The sequence below is a fragment of the Rhinoraja longicauda genome, chromosome 12 (assembly GCF_053455715.1).
Source record: "Rhinoraja longicauda isolate Sanriku21f chromosome 12, sRhiLon1.1, whole genome shotgun sequence".
Taxonomy (NCBI): domain Eukaryota; kingdom Metazoa; phylum Chordata; class Chondrichthyes; order Rajiformes; family Arhynchobatidae; genus Rhinoraja; species Rhinoraja longicauda.
The window spans coordinates 5472513-5492113 of NC_135964.1; the positions used below are offsets into that span (position 1 = coordinate 5472513).

General features: G+C 44.0%; 1 protein-coding gene across 1 annotated transcript in view; it reads left to right on the forward strand.

The window, feature by feature from the left end:
- Nucleotides 1-17620, forward strand: part of LOC144598677 (beta-1,4-galactosyltransferase 4-like) — a 34624-nt gene extending 17004 nt beyond the window's left edge. The window contains exons 5-7 of the mRNA XM_078408929.1: nt 5338-5460; nt 13819-13923; nt 14147-17620. Of these exons, the coding sequence (XP_078265055.1) occupies nt 5338-5460; nt 13819-13923; nt 14147-14330 (412 nt within the window). The 3' untranslated portion in view covers nt 14331-17620. The remainder of the gene's footprint in view (nt 1-5337; nt 5461-13818; nt 13924-14146) is intronic.
- Nucleotides 17621-19601: the final 1981 nt, after the last annotated feature.

A 19601-nucleotide genomic window follows, 5' to 3' on the forward strand; every position in this document is an offset into this window, starting at 1 on the left:
TCAGCCACGGATTGATACCAAGATGCAGTACAGAATGCCACAGGAGATCCTTTTCCCTGTGGCTATCAAACTATACAACTACTCCCCCTTTTGTCATGGGGTAGACTGACGCTCCCCCCACCCGACCCCAAATGTTTGCACATCCAAAATCCTTTCCACTCGCCACTTTAATTTCATGTATCTTGTGTTTTATGACTGTTGGCAGATCAATTTCCCTCCTCGGATAAATAAAGTTCTATCGTATTATATTTTTGTTTCTCTCTCCACGGATGCTGCTTGACTTGAGTGTTCCGACCATTTTGGGTTTTTTCAGATTTCCAACAGAGCAATTTCTAAAAAAAATGACACTTGCAAAGCAATATTATTTGCCACCGCTGAGCACTCTTAGGGTTTGTTATTTTTTCAACTCAAACTGATGCTAATTTGTGCAGTTCTGAATTCATAATGAACAGAAGCAGGCGTAGGCTGTTCTTGTATCGTCACACAGTTATTTCCACTTGCCCCACCTCTAACATAAAGAAGTTTTTGAACATACTCATCCATACTCATCCTAGCTCTCTTGGATTTTGAATTCCAAAGATTCCTCATCCTCTGGGTGAATAAAATGTCTTCATCTTTGCCTGAATGGTGGGCCTGTTTTCTTTTGGAACTCCACAACCAGCTCAGTCAATCAGGGGAAACTTTGGTTCCTAATTTAGTCTTGTCGAGCCACTTAAGCATTTTCACATTTTGGTGTCGTTTCTCAATCTATTAAACTCAAACCCAAATTACAGACCTATTGAGCCTCATCTCTCCTCATGACAAATCTGTGGTCCCATGCATCAATCTGATGCATCTGCACTCCCATTGCTTCCCTTATGTCAGGTCTGGATCTCTACACCATAACACACAAGTGGTCTAGCAATGAAAAAAATAATTGTAGCAAGAGGTCTGTATTCTTGTGCTCATATCCATTTGCAATTATGATTGTATTATTCACCATGTTCATTGTTTGCTACAGATTGCAAACAGCTGGGGCCCCAGTTACATATGAATCGATGTGTAATCAAATTACATTGGTAATTACTTCCCAGCCTAAAAATAACCTGTTTATTTCTTCCCTTTTGTTTTTTTGCTCAATTGCCAATCCACATTATTTTGCCATTGCATTACTCATGATGTTATATGGTCTTATTTTATTGAATGTCCTCTTTTCTGACACCTTATCTAAGGCCTCAGCGACTAAGCGCACTGGTTTTCCTCTTATCTACAAACATAAAAACTTCAATGATTGTACTGCTTACCTTCCATATACTCTTGTTTATGCAATCCAGTAAAAAAAAAACAGTTGATAGTTAAGCACAATCATAGATGAGTACAAAAATGTAATGATCGTAGTGTAATAGTAGACGTCACTGAACCTGTACACAAAGTGTCGTCAAGTTTCTGGCGCCAACAAAGCTTCTAAATTTTTAAGAGTGCACTCTTATCTTGACCTTAAAGGCCCATTGTCCTGGCGGCAGTGATCCTATCCTCTTGAAAACAGCCCTTTGTACAGCATACATGGTTGGAAGATGTAGGTCGGCTCAAGAAGTCAAGTCAAGTCAAGTCAAGTCAATTTTATTTGTATGGCACATTTAAACACAACCCATGTTGACCAAAGTGCTGTACATCAGTTCAGGTTCTAATAAAGGAACAACTAAATGGCACATAAACGTAACAGCGCAATACATAAACAGTTCACAGCGCCCCCTCAGAGGGCCTCAAATGCTAGGGAGTAGAAATAGGTTTTGAGCCTGGACTTAAAGGAGTCGATGGAGGGGGAAGTTCTGATGGGGAGAGGGATGCTGTTCCATAGTCTTGGAGCTGCAACCGCAAAAGCGCGGTCACCCCTGAGCTTAAGCTTAGACCGCGGGATAGTCAGTAGCCCCATATCGGCCGACCTGAGGGACCTGGAGATGGAGTGGTGGGATAGAAGATTTTTGATATAAGGGGGGGGGGGGGGCAAGCCCGTTTAGGGCTTTATATGTGATTAGGAGGAGCTTGAAATTGATTCTGTACCTTACTGGGAGCCAGTGGAGAGAGGCCAGGATCGGGGAAAGGGATGTGCTCCCTTTTACGGGTACGCGTCAGGAGTCTCGCTGCGGCGTTTTGGACCAATTGTAGGCGGGACAGGGATGATTGACTGATCCCAGTGTATAGGGAGTTGCAGTAGTCTAAGCGGGAGGAAATGAATGCATGAATGATTTTTTCAGTGTCGTCAGATTTGAGGAATGGTTTGATTTTCGCTATGGTACGAAGCTGGAAGAAGCTGGCCTTTACCACAGCGTTGACTTGCCTGTCAAATTTTAATGCCGAGTCAAATATCACGCCCAGGTTTTTGACGTGCGGTTTGACCAGGGGGATAGGCTTCCAAGGCTGCCTGTTATCATTTTGATGGAGTCGGGGGGGGCGAATAGGATGACCTCAGACTTGCTCTCGTTTAGTTGAAGGAAGTTCTGTGCCATCCAACATTTTATATCCTCAAGGCAGTGCATGAGGCTGATTAAATTTGACCGGTTGTTGGGTTTCAGGGGGAGATAAAGTTGTGTGTCATCCGCATAGCAGTGGAAAGAAATGCCGTGCCTTTGAATGATTTGGCCAAGGGGGAGCATGTATAGAGAGAAGAGAATGGGGCCTAGGATGGAGCCTTGTGGAACCCCGCAAGAAGGGCTCTCTGTCCAGCTCATTCCACTCTGGGCGGTCAAGCTTGGCCTTCTGGGTGGGTTCCTGGTCCGCAGTGGGGGGTTTTGGTCTGCAGTAGGTGAGCTGGGATGTCTAGGAGGTTTCCTAGCCCGTGGTGTGGGTCCTCTGTCTGCGCGGGCGAGCCGGGCCTTCTGGGCGAGTCCTCGGTCTGCGACAGGCAAGTATTCGGCGAGCAAGCCAAGGCTTCCAAGCGAGTTCTTGGTTGTCTGTGTGCGGTGGGCTAACCGGGCCTGTTGGTGGGTCTGTCTGCGGCTTGCCAGGATACTCCTGAACATCTTCCTGAACCACAAACCTACCTCAACAACTATCTCCTATGGACTTTGTGTTTGGTTGTTCTATGTACTTGGGCTTTGCACTAGTCTGGTTACCTAATATTACCAACTTATTAGTTTGTTGAAGTTTTGATTATTGTATATTTATTTTTGTTATCGTGTTAATGGGCCTGTAAAGCGGCAGCAAACAAGAATTTCATTCTTTTCATAGAGTCATAGAGCATGGAAACAAGCCCTTTGGATCAACTTACCCACTGACCAACATGCCCCATCTACACTGCCTGTTCTTTTCCCACATCTCTCAAAATGTATACTATTCAAGTACCTGTCTAAATATTTTTAAAACGTAGTGATAATATCTTGCTCAACCACCTCCTCCCGCACCTCGTTCCATATGCCTACTGCACTTTGTATTTTAAAACAAAACTTGTGTTTCTTTCCCCATGATAAAAACGGAGGAGAAATACTCATTAAGGGCCTTGCCCATTTCCTGTGGCTCCACACAGAGTTTATTGCTTTGATTCCTGAGGGACCCTAGTCTCTGATTACCCTTTTACTCCTTAATATACATAAAATCTCTTGGGATTATCTTAATATTATCACCAGAGCCATCTGTTGTTCTTTTTTATCCTTCTAATTTCCTTTTTAGGAAAAGCGCCTCAGTTCCCAAAACTCTTCCTCCTCCAAAGACGTACAGGTATGTAGGTTAATTGGCTGGGTAAATGTAAAAATTATCCCTAGTGGGTGTGGGATAGTGTTAATGTACGGGGATCACTGGGCGGCACGGACTTGGTGGGCCGAAAAGGCCTGTTTCCGGCTGTATATATATGATATGATATGATATGATATACTTGACCCCAGCTGCCTACACCTTGCTCTTGGCGAAAGCCTCAATTTCTCTCATTATCCAAGCTTCCCAATGCCCTCCTGCTTTGCCCTTCCCTCCAACAGGAACATACGGGAACTCTTGTCAGTGCACTTTTTAAAGCATCACACTTTTCAGATCTCCCAGTCTTACTGTGTCCAATTTCATTCTATCTCTGTCCCGCCCACTCCCATGACATCAGTCTGAAGAAGGGTCTCGACCCGAAACGTCACCCATTCTTTTTCTCCAGAGATGCTGTCTGCCTTGCTGAGTTACTCCAGCATTTTGGGTCTACCTTACACTTTTCAGACGTTCCTTTGCCTTTAAGTATCCTGCTCCAATCAACTTGAGCGAGCTCCAGTCTAATACCTTCAATGTTGACCTTGCCCCAATTCAGAATTTTAACTCGTATGCCTACCCTGTCTCTATCCATAACTATCTTAACCGTAATAGAACAGTGGATCCTGGGCCCAAAGGCTCATCCATGAAAACTTTTCCTCTCCTCTGTAGGATCCTCTAAATGTTGGCTAAGGAGGCCCTCTTCATATTGCCTGAGGAATATGTCCTGTTGTTGGTGCATATGATGATTTAACAACCTTTCTATTAAATGTTGCTTAGCTTGCAAGATAGTGGTATTCTGGAAAATATCTTTGTAATTTAACCCAGAATTGGTGCGATAGTGAATTGGAAATTTGTTACTCCAGAACCTACTTTTGAGAACAGAACAGACCAAAAAGTTAAAATGCAATTTAATTTTGTAATTTTGCAATTTTATAGACAACTTTCTATAACATTGTTTAACTTGGTTATCACATTAACTTCTATTCTGTTTGTTTCATTAATGTAGAGAATTATTCGGCCAAAGATTTAGCAATGGCTGCCTCTTATTCCAACAGTGCAACTAAGTGTATTTTTGATTATTTGTCAGTAGAGGTCCTAAACTTACTTTTCAATTCACTGCAATTAATATGTCCAGTTTCCATAAGCTAACACATTTAGTCAATGATAAATAGTATTATTTCCCTGAAGAAATACCATGGTACTGATAATTTTTATTTGGGTTGTGCTCCTTGAATACTGTGTAAGCATCTTGTGGTTGTGATAAATTTAATTAGATCTGTCTACATGCTATCATTATTGCACTTCCAATATTTTATCATTAAGTTATTAATTTGGTGATGAAACTTTAGTGGTTTATGGCTGCATAGTACTTGAATCAATTGCTAATTTATTTTACAGCCATTTAATTTGGGGAAAGTTTTCATGTTTGCTTTGATCTTCATGGAAGCAAGAAATTATTGTAAGGTATCAAGCAATGCCGGGGTGAGGTTAAAGCAGAAATGATATTTTCTCTTATGTAGTCAGTGCGTATATTTTAATTATTCATTGGGCGTAAAGTAAAATTCACATTTTTTTTCATTTCCACCTTTCTTTCCCCTCCCCCACTCCCATTCATGCAAATTCCCAAATAACTAGGTTACCCTACGAAGCATTATTTGGTGGAGTAACAGCATTGTCCGGGGAGCAGTTCTTAAAAGTCAATGGGTTTTCAAACCGTTACTGGGGCTGGGGAGGAGAGGACGATGATCTTTTTATAAGGTAGGTTGCTATATTTATAAACGTGGAGATAAGAGATATTTGGATAATTCCCTACTTCGGATCCTTGTCCAGAAGAGATATTTGGATAATTGCCTACTTCGGATCATTGTCCATTTTGATTGTTTTGCTAACATGCGTGAATATGTGTAAAGTCAAAATCAGATTCCTAGATAGTTTGTTAACTGCTGTCTATTTTTAATTTAAAAATAGGCAGAGGTTTATTTTAATGGCTTATCCTAAGTGGCGTTAATTGAACTTTCCTGTCTGAAGCATTGCCCATTTGTTGAGATTTTCTATGCCAAGTAGAACATTGAGCTTTTTTTCCTCAACAAAATGTATGCTAATGCTATTAATTACCAAATCCAAACAACCTTACACATCACCCTTCACGTTATTGTATCATTTAATTTCATACATTTAAATTCATGAACTGAACAACAAATTAAAACCAATTTGCGTAACTTCTACAAAGATTTCCCCACTCCCCCTGGCCCTCTTCTTTCTCTCCAAACCACCCTCCTCCTCCACCTACACTCCTTCATGTCAAGTCAAGTCAATTTTATTTGTATAGCACATTTAAAAACAACCCACGTTGACCAAAGTGCTGTACATCTGTTTAGGTACTAAGGAAAAAAATGAAACATACAGTAGCACACAAACATATCAGCACATGTGGCTTCACAATTCGTGATTTTCCACAATTTGCAAGTCTATCATTTGGCTCACACGTGTTTTTTCATCTTGGGCAGTCTGTTGGACAAAGGCCAATCTCCAACACCCCCCACCCCGCGACACAAAAAATGTGGCACGTAGGCTAGGTGAGGCAACTGATCTCCACATTCTGGGACTTCCGCGATCGGATTTGCCCCCCGGATGGCCAGGGGAGTGGCACTCAGTCCTGGCTGGAGTTGGCAGATCCGTTCCTATAGCCGACTCCCAGAGCCGATCGGTGGGTTGAATATGCTCCCTGCTGCCGAGGATCTGGAACCCAGCCTGGCCAGATATGTTGCCAACGTCTTGGCTGCCTAGGTGGGCCATTGTTTTCCTCTCTGAGGCCGTGACCGCTTTGGTTCTAGCAATAGGGATAATCCAGAAAGGCTCTGTAACTAAGGATGCTGGAAAATCGGTGGTGGACCTGTTTATCATATTGTAAATTATGAAAATTAGCAAGAACTATAAGGGGTAAGAGCAACAACAGTGCAAAAAGAATCATAAAATTAACGGGTGGTCCCTTGAAATTGAGGCAGGTGAAATTATTATAAAGTCATACAACAGCGAAAGAGGCCCTTTGGCCCAGCTTGTCCATGCTGACCAAAATGCCCATCTATGCTATTCCTATTTGCCCATATTTGACCCATATCACTAAATTCTTCCATTTCATGTACGTTTCGGGTCGAGAGAAGGGTCTCGACCCGAAACGTCACCCATTCCTTCTCTCCCGAGATGCTGCCTGACCTGCTGAGTTACTCCAGCATTTTGTGAATGTCTTTCTAAGTGTTATTGTATGTGATTCAACCACCTTCCTCTGGCAGCTTTGTTAAATATACCGACCACATCTGTGTGGAATAAGTTCCCCTTCAGGTTCCTTTTAACTCTTTCCTCCTCTTACCATAAACCTCTGCCCTCTAGTTCTTGATTCGGAGAGGAGAGGAAAATTCAGCATTCACCCTTATATTTGCCCCTCGGTATTATACACCTGTTTCAGATGATCATCCTTCAGGCTCTTACTTTCCAAAGAATAAAGTCCCGGCGTACCCACCTTTTCACAAAAACACAGTCCTTCAAGTCCTGGCAACATAATTGCAAATCTACTCTGCATTCTTTCCAGCTTTATAGCACCGAGAACCGTCACCATCCGATGATGGCACTTCAGAGAATTATGTTCTTGGACTTTACTCTAATGGTTAATGAAGATTTGGCAGACACATGTAGTGACAGTTTCTTATGTCCTCCCTATAGAGAACATTGATATAGGTAGAGATAATAGAGGATAACAAAGAGTTTAATAATAATAATAAAGTCTGTCTTTGAGGTTGTTAGTCATTAACGGGAATGTGCATTAGCAAAATATATTAAGGGGACTAATATCAGATGGAAACCTTGCACCCTAGGTAACCCCAATCCACATTTGGAGACACGTATTTGGGAAGAACATTTTAGCTTGGATGGAGAATTGATTATAGGAAGGAAAACAGTAGAACATAAAACAGTAGTGTAGAAAGAAACTGCAGATGCTGGTTTAAACTGAAGATAGACACAAAAAGCTGGAGTAACTCAGCGGGACAGGCAGCATCTCTGGAGAGAAAGAATGGGTGACGTTTGGGGTCAAGACCCTATAGGCCCCTCAGCCCACAATGTCTCTGCCAAACATAAAGGCAAGATCAATTCTCATCTTCCTGCATATAATCCATGTCCCTCCAAACATTGAGCCTATCCAAAAATCTTTTTCATGTCATTACCACTAACCTGCATGTTCCAGACACTCGCTGCCCTCTGTGTGTAACATCTCCTTTAAACTTAGCCCATCTAACCTTAAAGTTATGTCCTATTAGTATTTGATATTTCCATCCTGCGGAGCGTGGTTCTGACTGTCGACCCTGTATATGCCTCTCATAATTTTACATGCTTCTATCAGGTTTTGGCATTCCAAACATAGTCTGTACAACCTCTCCTTGTGGCTAATACCCTCCGGTCCAGGCATCATTCTGGTAAACCACCTCTGCAGCATTTTCAAAGCCTCCACTTCCTTCCTACAAAGTGGCGACCAGAACTGCATGCAATACTCCAAATGCGGCCGAAAGAAAGTCCTATAAAACTGCATCCTGACTTCCTGCCTTTTATACTGAAAGCCTCGAACAATGAAGGCAAACCTACCATAGCCGTCCTTTGTCACTATCTGCATGTGTTGCCACTTTCAGGGAGTTATGGACTTGGACTCCAAGATCACGCTGTACATGAATGTTATTAAGGGTCTTGCAATAATGGTATTTTATTCCCCTTGCATTCGACTTCTGCAAGTGCAACACCTCACACTTGAAACTCCTGCCATTTATCTGCCCACTTCTATAGCTGATTTACATCCTGCTGTATCCTTTGACAACCTTCCTCACAGTCTGCTATCCCAGCTATCTTGGTGTCATCTGCAAATTTACAAACAATTCATCAAAGTTTACATGTATATCACACAAATAGCAACGGTTCCTGCACCGATCCCTGTGAACTCCACTGGTTACAGATTTCTGGCCTGAATATTGTCCTTCCACCACAACCCTGTCTTCTCAGTAAACAAGTTCTGAATCCTTGTGACCAAGTCTCTGTTAATCCTGCGCATCTTAATCTTCTGGTTTTACTAAAAACCATGTAAGCCCTCATCAATCATCTTCGTTAGCTCCAAAAAAAAACTTGATCAAGTTAGTATGCCATGACTTATCATGTACAAAGCTATGCTGACTGTCCCTAATCAACCCATTCCCTTCAAAATGAGAGAAAATCCCATCCAACAGCTTCTCTAACTGATATGAAGCTCATCAGCCTACAATTTCCTGGAATTTCTTTAATTCACTAACTGAACAAAAGAGGTATTTATTCACAAAATGCTGGAGTAACTCAGCAGGTCAGGCAGCATCTCAGGAGAGAAGGAATGGGCGACGTTTCGGGTCGAGACCCTTCTTCAGACTGATGTCAGGGGGGGCGGGACAAAGTAAGGATATAGGAGACAGAAAGACAGTGGGAGATCTGGGAAGGGGGCGGGTAAGAAAGGGACAGAGGAACTATCTAAAGTTGGAGAAGTCAATGTTCATACCGCTGGGCTGCAAGCTGTCCAAGCGAAATATGAGGTGCTGTTCCTCCAATTTCCGGTGGGCCTCACTATGGCATAGGAGGAGGCCCATGACAGAAAGGTCAGACTGGGAGTGGGAGGGGGAGTTGAAGTGCTCAGCCACCGGGAGATCAGATTGGTTAATGCGGATTGAGCGCAGGTGTTGAGCAAAGCGATCGCAGAGCCTGCGTTTGGTTTCGCCGATGTAAATAAGTTGACATCTAGAGCAGCGGATGCAATAGATGAGGTTGGAGGAGGTGCAGGTGAACCTCTGTCTCGCCTGGAAAGACTGGTTGGTCCTTGGATGGAGTTGAGGGGGGAGGTAAAGGGACAGGTGTTGCATCTCGTGCGGTTGCAGGGGAACGTGCCCTGGGATGGGGTGGTTTGGGTAGGAAGGGATGAGTGGACCAGGGAGTTACGGAGGGAACGGTCTCTGCGGAACGCAGAAAGGGGAGGGGATGGGAAGATATGGCCAATGGTGGGGTCCCGTTGTAGGTGACGGAAATGTTGGCGGATGATTTGTTGGATATGCTGGCTGATGGGGTGGAAGGTGAGAACGAGGGGGATTCTGTCCTTGTAATGAATGGGGGGGTGGGGGAGCAAGAGCGGAGCTGCGGGATGTAGAAGAGACCCTAGTAAGAGCCTCATCTATAATGGAAGAGGGGAAGCCCCGTTTCCTGAAGAATGAGGACATCTCTGATGCCCTATTGTGGAACACCTCATCCCGGGTGAAGATGCGGGGTAGACGGAGGAATTGGGAGTAGGGGATAGACTTTTTGCAGGAGACAGGGTGGAAAGAAGTGTAGTCCAGATAGCTGTGCGAGTCAGTGGGTTTATAGTAGATGTCAGTCACTAGTCTGTCTCCTGTGATGGAGATGGTGAGGTCCAGAAACGGGAGGGAGATGTTGGAGATGGTCCAGAAACGGGAGGGAGAAATTACAAAAGAACAACATTAGCTACTCTCCAGTCCTCTAGTACATTACCGTGGCTAGAGTGAATGCAAAGATCCTCTTCAACGCTCCTGCAATCTCCTCTTGCCTCTCTCAATAAACTGGGATGGAGCCCATCAGGTGCTGGGTATTTATCCACCTTGATGCTCTTAAAGAACCCCAACACCACTTCCTCCTTAATCTCAAATTGCCCTTGCATATTAGTATTCTCCACACAGATTTCACGGTCCTCCATTCTTCTTGGTGAAAGCAGATGAAAAGTACTTGTGTAGTATCTCGCCTACATCCTTCAACTCCATGCACAAATTCCTTCCTTTATCCTTGTAGTCCTAACTTCCCCCGGTTACTCTTTTTTTCTAATCTAGTTATAAAATGCCTTGGGATTTTCTTAAGATGACTCGCCAATCATTTTGTTGCCCCTTTTGTCCCTTCTAATCATCGGCTTTTTGTTTTCTCCTTGGTTTATATTTTTCAAAGGCACTATCTGATGTCATCGTAAATCTTGCATTTGCTTCCAGTTTATTTTTGACCAAATCTACAACCCCTTTAGTCATTCAGAGTTCCCTTATTTTGCCAAAATTAACTTTTACTGATTGCCAGCTTGTACTAGTTGGGTGTTGCAAGGATCTGTACTGGTCCTCCAGCTGCTCAGAACTTGTCAGAAAGCTCCCAGTCAGCACAGACTTTGACATGCATTAGAATATCAAACATTGAACAGTCTAGCACAGCAACAGGTATCTTCGTGCCGACCATGATGCTAAATTAAACTAACTCCATCTGCCTCCACATAGTCTGCCCCTTCTGTTCCATGCCTGTCCATCCTCTTAAATATTGTTCTTTTTATTTGCTTCCATCACCTCCACTGTCCGCGCATTCCAGGTACTTATCGGTCTTTAAAAAAAATATTACTAGCCTGTAAACCCCCTTTTAAGCTTCCACCTCTCACCTTAAACTGATGCTCTCTGGTAATTGGCATTTGTACCCTCCCGAAAGCCTTCACGTCTTTCCTTTAGTGTGATGAACAGAACTGCATGTGGTACACCAAACGCTGCCTAAACTGTTTAAAAAAAAATAAAGCTGCAATATGACTTGCTAACTTTTATACTGAATGGCTCAACTGATGAATACCAGCATGCCATATGCTGCCTTTGGCACCCTTGCCACTTGCTGACAACCTAGTACCCTCTGAATAACCTTGCTTGCTATCCACAAGTCCAACTGCAAAGTCACTAATCAGGCCACCTATACATTTTATACATAGAAGCCCCAGCAATGTTCCTGGTTGAACACCATTGGCTAAAAATGTTGAGAAGCTAATTGACTTATTGGACTCCAGGTATATAATTCCTTTAAAGTGTGATGAAGATGACTTTGGCATGCTTTGCCTTCATCAGTCAGGGAATCGAGTATGTACATTGTGTTACAATTGTTTAAGACGTTGGTGAATCTGCACTGGGAGTATTGTGCTATAGAGAGGTTGTGCAGACTAGGATTTTATCCCTTGAAGCACAGGAGTCTGAATGGTGATCTTATGTTAGTGCACAAAATCATGAGAGGAATAAATAGTGAATGCAGTCTTTTTTCCTTGGGTAAGGAGATCACAAGCAAGAGGGCATAGATTTATGGGAGTTGGGGGGGAGGGGGGGATTTAACAGGAACCGGAGGGGAACGTTTTTCACACAGGATTGTGGTTATATGCAATGAGCTGCCAGATGGTGTAGTTGAGGCAGGTGAAATAACATTTAAAAGCCATTTGGAGAGATACATGGATGGAAAAGGTTTGGAAGGATAAGAAGCATCATGGACAAGTTGGACTAAAGGGCCTGTTTCTGTCCTGTGACACCAATAGTTATGTGCAAAGGGAGATTATATACCTGGATATAGTCCACACAGTAAGTAGTTGTTGCAGATATAACCATCAGTTTAAAAATGCGAAAAGTATGTTGAGATTAATTGCAAGGGTTTTGGATATCAAAGGTAAGGGGGATTTACTGAGATTTGCTAGGCTTTGGGATTCCACATTTTGAATGCTCTGCACCTTTGGTGTTTGCATTAAGAGCAAAGGTACAGATCTTGGGTTGCTGCAGCACACATTCACAGGATTGACTCAAAATCAGAAAGGTGTCCTTGTGGAAGCAATTTTTTTGGAGGCATGGAGTGGACTGGTAGTATTTCGAGTATTCCACCTTCAAAGTCCCAGAGAATTTACTCTGCTTTAAAACTTGAATGGAACAATTGCAAAAGTGTTAGAGCCAGTAAAATGGGGGAAGTGGCTGGATATCCTTTGGCAAATTACTTGCTTCCTGTTTGACAATAGACAATAGGCGCAGGAGTAGGCCATTTGGCCATTCGAGCCAGCACCACCATTCAATGTGATCATGGCTGATCATTCTCAATCAGTACCCCGTTCCTGTCTTCCCCCCATACCCCCTGACTCCACTATCCTTAAGAGCTCTATCTAGCTCTCTCTTGAATGCATTCAGAGAATTGGCCTCCACTGCCTTCTGAGGCAGAGAATTCCACAGATTTACAACTCTGAGTGAAAAGGTTTTTCCTTATCTCCATTCTAAATGGCCTACCCCTTATCCTTAAACTGTGGCCCCTGGTTCTGGACTCCCCCAACATTGTGAACATGTTTCCTGCCTCTAATGTGTCCAACCCCTAAATAATCTTATATGTTTCGATAAGATCCCCTCTCATCCTTCTAAATTCCAGTGTATACAAGCCAAGTCGCTGCAGTCTTTCAACATACGACAGTCCTGCCATTCCGGGAATTAACCTAGTAAACCTACGCTGCATGCCCTCAATAGCAAGAATATCTTTCCTCAAATTTGGAGACCAAAACTGCACACAGTACTCCAGGTGCGGTCTCACTAGGGCCCTGTACAACTGCAGAAGGACCTCTTTGCTCCTATACTCAACTCCTCTTGTTATGAAGGCCAACATTCCATTTGGCCATTCACTGCCTGCTGTACCTGCATGCATCCTTTCAGTGACTGATGCACTAGGACCTTGAAGGTTATTTATAAAGTGCATGTCAGGAGCATGGCTGAATATTGTCTGGATGAATACATTGATGAGATCAAGCACAGACAAGGCCACAGCTTTGCCGACCACTTATGGTCTGTCTGCAATGGCCATCTAGAGTTCCTGGTGGAGAGCCATTTTCATTCCCATTTGTGTCTCACACATCAACCCATCAGTCATCGGTCTCCTCCACTGCCAGGGTGGGGCTAAATACAAACTGGTGAAGCAGCGCCTCATCTGCCTGTCTCTGTGCCTGTGTCTCTCTGCCTCTTTGTGGCAGTAGATGGAGTCATTGGAGTGCAAAACCACAGAACTGTGAGGGGGTAAAAAAGCGAAGGAAATTGGCAACTTTGATTTTTTTAAATGGTGTGTCACATTATAACTCTGCGGGAAATATAGCTGATTGTGGATGATCAGCCATGATCACATTGAATGGTGGTGCTGGCTTGAAGGGCCGAATGGCCTACTCCTGCACCTATTTAATAAATGAGAAAAATGTCTTTCAAATGTAATTATATTTGTTGTTCATGTGTGCTTTGGGCTCATAATTTATTTCATTCTTAGAACTCAGCTGGTAAAAATGAAAGTTGTGAGGCCCCCCCCTCAAGTTGCCAGATACACGATGACTTTCCACACAAGGGACAAAGGAAATGAAGTCAATCCTGATAGGTGGGTTAGAATGTAAACTTTGGTAGCTACTCATCTCCATTCTAGTTTGTTTATTTGTATTTATATTTTTTAGAAGTGAATTTATCATTCTAAATGTAAGTTGTACTTTGATCATTATGGCACAGTATCACCAACCAGACCCAAGTTAATTTATGTCCTACAGTTAATTTTACATTTATTTATTCTGTTGACTGAGCTCTTGAACATCTGATCATTTTTACAGGGGGTGGCTTCTAAGCCAAGTCTATAAAAACTGGAAGAATGATGGATTGAACTCCTGCTCCTACCATGTGATATCACAAGATCATAACCCTTTGTACATTAACATCACAGTGCACATAGGTGGTCCCAATCACAAGCCGGAAATTGCCAAATGGAGTGTCCCTAATCTTATTAGTGGCGTTTAGATTATTGGCTGTTCTTCAGCCACTGTATTGATTCTCCTTTTGAGCTGAATAATCAGACCTTTGAGTTGCTATACCTGCAATAACTCCTCTAAGTGACGTTTTGAAAGTTGCCAGCGAATCAACACAACTGAGGTGTATATAATGATTTTTTTTAACTCAATCTGCTGGAAAATATAGTTGGGCAAACACAGCAAAAAGAAATTACTCAAGTACTACATTCAATCATATTTAATCAGAGTTTAGTGAAGTTCTAGGTTGAAACCTTCACATTTCTACCGAATGGTAGAATGGGAGTACATACAGACTGGTGCTTCAAGATGGGGACTTGCCAGCACCACTTTGGTTAGAGATAGACAACAAATGCCTTGCCTGTAGCCCAAGTATGAATAATACACATTTTTGTTTTAATTTGTTAGGCACTTGCATAGAGGTTTTGGATGTGATGTAATATAATATTTTCCTTTTGAGAAGGCCTGTCAGCTCTTTGCTAAACAATTGGCAAATTTCCGTGTAATTTGAACTCTCCAACATCACCTCTTTCCAAAGCATCAGATCATGGGAAAGGCCTGCACACTAGTAAGTGGTCATATACCTCCGCTGTGAAGAAATCAAAGCCACTTCCACTTGTGCATGCATATAAATCTGATTACATGTTTAAGTGATACAAAATCGATCTACATGCAACTTTCAGAAAAACCTCTAATGGCCACTTTCTTGTTTTCTTTTTGCATTCTGTTTATATATAATTCTGAACCAAATGTAGGTTAATGTACACAAAATTTGGCATAAGGACTTCTGCACCTCTAGTATGAGTGAGCACGTTGAGTTGTTTGGGTCAATCTTAAATTGGTAGGAAGCGGGTGAAACAAACAGAATGAATGTTATCAGCAAACATGGGACAGTAAATGCTGGAAAATGGAGCAAAACTAAAGTTGCTGGAGGAACTTGGCAGGTTCAGCAATATCTATGGAGACAAAGGGACGGTCAACACCTTGAGACGCTGCCTCAGTCCTGATGTAGGATCTTGACTTGAACAGTATTTACCTCCAACCATATAATCAGGAGAGACGAGAGTTGATGAGAGATGTTATGAACTTATTGTCAACTGTTGTAGGGAAATCAAGCTATTGGTGCATGTGTAGAGGATGGGAAAATGATTTGAATTCAATGCAACAGCAATGGGTGTAACAAAGTACTAAAGTACACACTAAGATACAATAAATGTAGCATCATTTTATTGAAGCACTTACAGCATAGGACCTGCAGTACATTACAGCTCCGAGCTGCTACGTCTACCACCTGACATAGGCGAGTTCTTAACGTTATAAAGCATGTACTAGGCGGGACTACTACTAACAAGCACTACGATTGGCTAGCATGCAATAGCCCATCTACATCGCTTCTTTTAGAAGTAAAGGAACAATGGTAGCTTAAGCAATGAAATAAAACTGTTAAGAATATACGAGCAAAGTTACACAAAATCGCCATATCTAACTGGTGGCCTACAAACCCGTCCGGCCCTCGTGCGGTAAGAGACCGCCTCACTTCCTTTCGTGGGAGAACAGACGGGAGAGGAAAGTGGGAACGCAACAGGCGACTTGACAGGACTATTGGGAGACGACATGGGCGTGCCAGGCTCCGACCGACGCGGGGAACCCACGGCAGGAACAACGGTTGGTGGTGGGGAAGCTGAATCAACTGGGAGCGAACATGAGATGCGGGGCGTCAGGACTCGGAGTCGCAGGACGCGGTTCCTTCACCGGAAGGATGTGTTGACGGTTGCGTCTGTAGATTACCCCGTCCACTTCGACCAGATATGAACGTGGCTCCTTGGAAGGGCCGTAAATGTGTCCCAGTCATGCATGGCCCTTGTCGGATTGCAGACGAACCACTTGTCCACGTGCAAGAGGTGTGAGTGGCTTACTGGACTTGTCGAAGAACCGCTTCTGTGTGTCCCGTTGACGTTGTAGTTGCTTCTTCACCACGGGCGGGGACCGAACGTGCGGCTGGAGTAGCTGCTGAGAGACAGGCAGGCGAGACATTAGTCGCTGGGCTGGCGAGCATAGGACAGGATCCCGTGCACTGTTCCGTAGATTGAGTAAGTCCAGGTATACGTCGGATTTGGCACGGTAAGCTCATTCCATGTGTTGTTTCGCACTCCGGACGGCGCGTTCGGCGAGCCCATTGGACTGCGGGAATTCTGGGCTGCTGGTAATGTGTTGGAAGTCCCATCGTTTAGCAAAGTTCTTAAATGCTTGGCTGGTGAATTGCCTGCCGTTGTCAGAGTGAATGCGTGCAGGGGAGCCATGTACGGAGAGGTGCCGTTGCAGCGTGGTTCTGCGCGGGGCCTCTGGATAGCGTGTCTGCTAGGTGCATGTCTTTACATTTCTTGTAGACGATTTGGAAATCAAAGCGCTGCAGCTGCATTATCATCCGTTGCAATCGTGCTGGGGCAGCGTGAATCAGCTTGTTCAAAATAGTGACCAGTCTCAATGGTAACGGTCTTACCAAAGATGAAGTCCTTGAATTTGGTGCAGGCGAAAACCACTGCGAGCAGTTTCTTTTTGATCTGTGCATAGTGCTGCTCCGTGTCAGTCAGAGTACGGGATGCATACGAGACGGGCTTGAAGCCGCCATCAGTCGTGGTCTGCGGGCACGCAGCGCCTAGACCGTACTGGGACGCATCGCAGGTGATGGAAACCAGTAGCTCCAGATCAAAATATGAAAGTGTTGGTGCGCTAGCCAGGTGTAGCTTGAGGGTGTCAAAGGCCCTTTGGTGCTGCGGGTCTTTGTGCGTCAGTTCCCGCAGGGGGGCTGATAATTCGCTACTGTTGGGGATAAACTTCCCCAGGTAGTTAACCATGCCGAGGAATCGTTGTAAACTCACAACATCAGTAGGAACCAGCAGTTCATTGATGGCTGCAATTTTCAGTGGATCTGGTCGGAGACTGCTGCTGGTGAAAACATGTCTGACGTAAGTGACCTCAGGAAGGCGAAACCTGCACTTTAGTGGATTCAGTTTGAGATTAATGTCCCTGGCGCGGTCTTCAGATTAGCATCGTGTTCAGCCAGGTCGCCACCGTAGACAAGAATATCATCAACGATGATGGCGCACGGGTACTCTGCAAACAACTATTCCATAGTACGTTGGAAAACTTCGCTGGCGGAGTTGATGCTGAAGGGCAATTTGAAACGGCCAAAGGGTGTGGCGAAAGTAATGAGGTTGGATGAGTCCGGGTCAAGTGGAATCTGCCAAAAAGAGCTTTTGGCATCCAGGAAGGAAAACACTGCTGCGTTACCATTCTGTGCAACGACATCTTCTGTGGTTCACTTAGGGTAGTGAGGGCGCTTGATAGCAGTATTAAGATCTCTGGGATTGATGCAGATGCGGATCTCCTGTTTGTTTTTCTTAGTTGCGACGACCATGGTGGAAACCCAATCAGACGGGTCAGTTCCTTCGGCAATAACACCCATTGAAACCATGCGTTTGAGTTCGTTGTGTATTCTGTCACGCATGGCATGTGGAACCCGATGTGGCGCTCGGACCACAGGTGTGACGGTAGGATCAACAGTGATGCGATATTTGGCAGGCAGCGTACCCAGTTCATCATCAAAAAGATCTTTGTAGTGAGAAAGTAGTTGTTGAGTAGGCTCATCAGTGAGGCATAGTTTGTGGACCGCGCGTCAGAAAAACACCAGGCCTAGATCGTGGCATGTGTTGATACCGAGCAACGTCTCTGAATTTGATTTCACAATGTAAAATGGCAGGGTGCAGGTCTGCTCATCAACAGTGCACTTTAGATTAGCTTTTCCAAGTGGGTGCAGGATCTCTCCCCCATAAGCCCGAAGCGTTGAGGAGGCTTTATCTATATGTTCGGCATTGCAAATTTTGTTGAACTCCCTTAATGATATGACGTTGACCTTTGCGCCCGTGTCTACCTTGGCGAGTAGAGGCCTGATATTTACGAACACAGTTACTTCAGGGTCAAGTAGCTTGTTAGACGAAAGGAGGAGGGAGTGAATAACAGAGCTGTTATCCGCACTGTTTGAGCAGAGTGCGAGGGGTGACAATTCAGGCTCCTGGGAGTTGGTATCAGCGAATTCCTGTTGAAGCAGGTGCAAACTTGTCCTTGGAACATTAGCAGTCACACGGGAACGACAGCATCTAGTGAAATGGTTCAATGTTTTACAGAAATTGCAAGCCTTTCCGTAAGCAACACAGAACTGACGACCCTTCGCATGAAAATAGTTACAATTCAGACAGCGAGTAGCAGGCACGTTAGAGGTTCTGCGGTAGGAGAAGTCTGTGAGATTAACGTTATGTTGCTGACGTGGACTGAAGGGGACAGGAACAGCATGGGAAGCAGTAATCTCTGAAATACGGCAGGAGTGTATAACCTGGTCTAGGGTCAACTCAGTGTTGCGAAGCAGCTCAGCTCTCAGTTTGCTATCAATCATGCCCCCTCCCAGCTTATCTTGAACAAGTTTGTCCCGCAAATCGACAGCGCGCAGCCATGTGCCTGAGGTCACTAATAAATTGTTCAATAGGTTCATCAGCCTGCTGCAAATGAGCATAGAACTTTGTTCTTTCAATTATATGGTTGCAAGGCACATCACAGAGAATTTATCTGAATTTCTTGAGTAGAACCGCAGGGTCATCTACAGTCTCAGCAGGATCGAGAACCTGGCCGTTGTCACCCAAAACAGCTGGAGCAAAAACGAAGTTGTCAGCTCGATTCAAAGCCTCAGGACCCGCAAGATTGAGCAAAACAGATGCACGCACATCAAGAGGGTCATTGCGATGAACGATGCGAGCATAATGATTGTAGCCACGCTCGAAAAGACGCCAACGTTCAGCAATCTCTAAATCAAAGATCAGAGGGTCCGGGCGACGACATGAATTAGCCATAATGGAGATAACAGAAGCACAAACTAAATAAAGAAAATAAAACACGATAAACGCAGCGGAGTAGGTCCGAGTTGACTCTGACACCATGTAACAAAGTACTTAAGTGCATGCTAAGATACACCGCATCATTTTATTGAAGCACTTGCAGCATAGGACCTGCAGTACATTACAGCTCCGAGCTGCTACATCTACCACCTGATGTAGGCGAGTTCTTATCTCTGACGTACGCGATAAAGCACGTACTAGGTGGGACTACTACTAACAAGCACTACTTTTGGCTAGCATGCAATAGCCCATCTACAATGGGAATGGAGCAGCTAATAAGAATGGTTAAAAATGTCTCCTTCCTTATCTCTAATTAA